At 36.5% G+C, this 570-nt stretch overlaps 1 protein-coding gene across 1 annotated transcript; it reads left to right on the forward strand.

Moving 5' to 3' along the window:
- Positions 1-64: 64 nt before the first annotated feature.
- On the forward strand, positions 65-342 carry PHALS_01367 (uncharacterized protein; the record flags this gene model as incomplete). The annotated part of the gene is made up of 2 exons (XM_024715741.1): positions 65-73; positions 139-342. 2 exons carry the CDS (start codon positions 65-67, stop codon positions 340-342), a joined length of 213 nt encoding a protein of 70 aa, XP_024581409.1.
- Positions 343-570: the final 228 nt, after the last annotated feature.

Raw genomic sequence — 570 nt, forward strand, 5'->3', positions numbered from 1 at the left:
CCATTTCACATAACAGCTTAAAGTGTAACATACTGCCCATTCGTAATGTTACTGCCCCTCCTTCATGTTTGATGTACATGAGTATAGTGATTCAAAGAAAGTAAATAAGCCTTTGCTGCGCCAAACAAGTGACTGTAGAAAACAATTGGAGCAGAACCAACGTGTCATACGAACTACAAAGAAAATAAGGATCACTTAATCATGCCATTTTGCTATTCGGTGGTCGAAGAAGTTCTATCGTTTTCGTTAGCTTTTCACCGTCAATATCAAATTGACGATAAACGCACCAGCAAAAACCTTTTCGCAGTTTTTGTCAACTCTAACGGTACATGCGAAGGCTAAATATAAGAATTTGTGATTCTTGGCTTACCTGTGTATAATCTCTTCCAGCAATGAAAAGGATCTTTGTGATCCGTAACAACAAATTAAACGAGGCAAGATAGTATTTTAACTTTCCATTTTACAAGCGTTGGACCTATTTAGATTTTATGGCCCCTCTTTGGTATCCAATGACAAATATTTGTAATGAAAGTTAGCAAAGCCTTCAAATGCTTTAGTATATCCTAACTT

The sequence above is a fragment of the Plasmopara halstedii genome, assembly GCF_900000015.1.
Source record: "Plasmopara halstedii genome assembly, contig: Scaffold_1519, whole genome shotgun sequence".
Lineage (NCBI taxonomy): Eukaryota > Oomycota > Peronosporomycetes > Peronosporales > Peronosporaceae > Plasmopara > Plasmopara halstedii.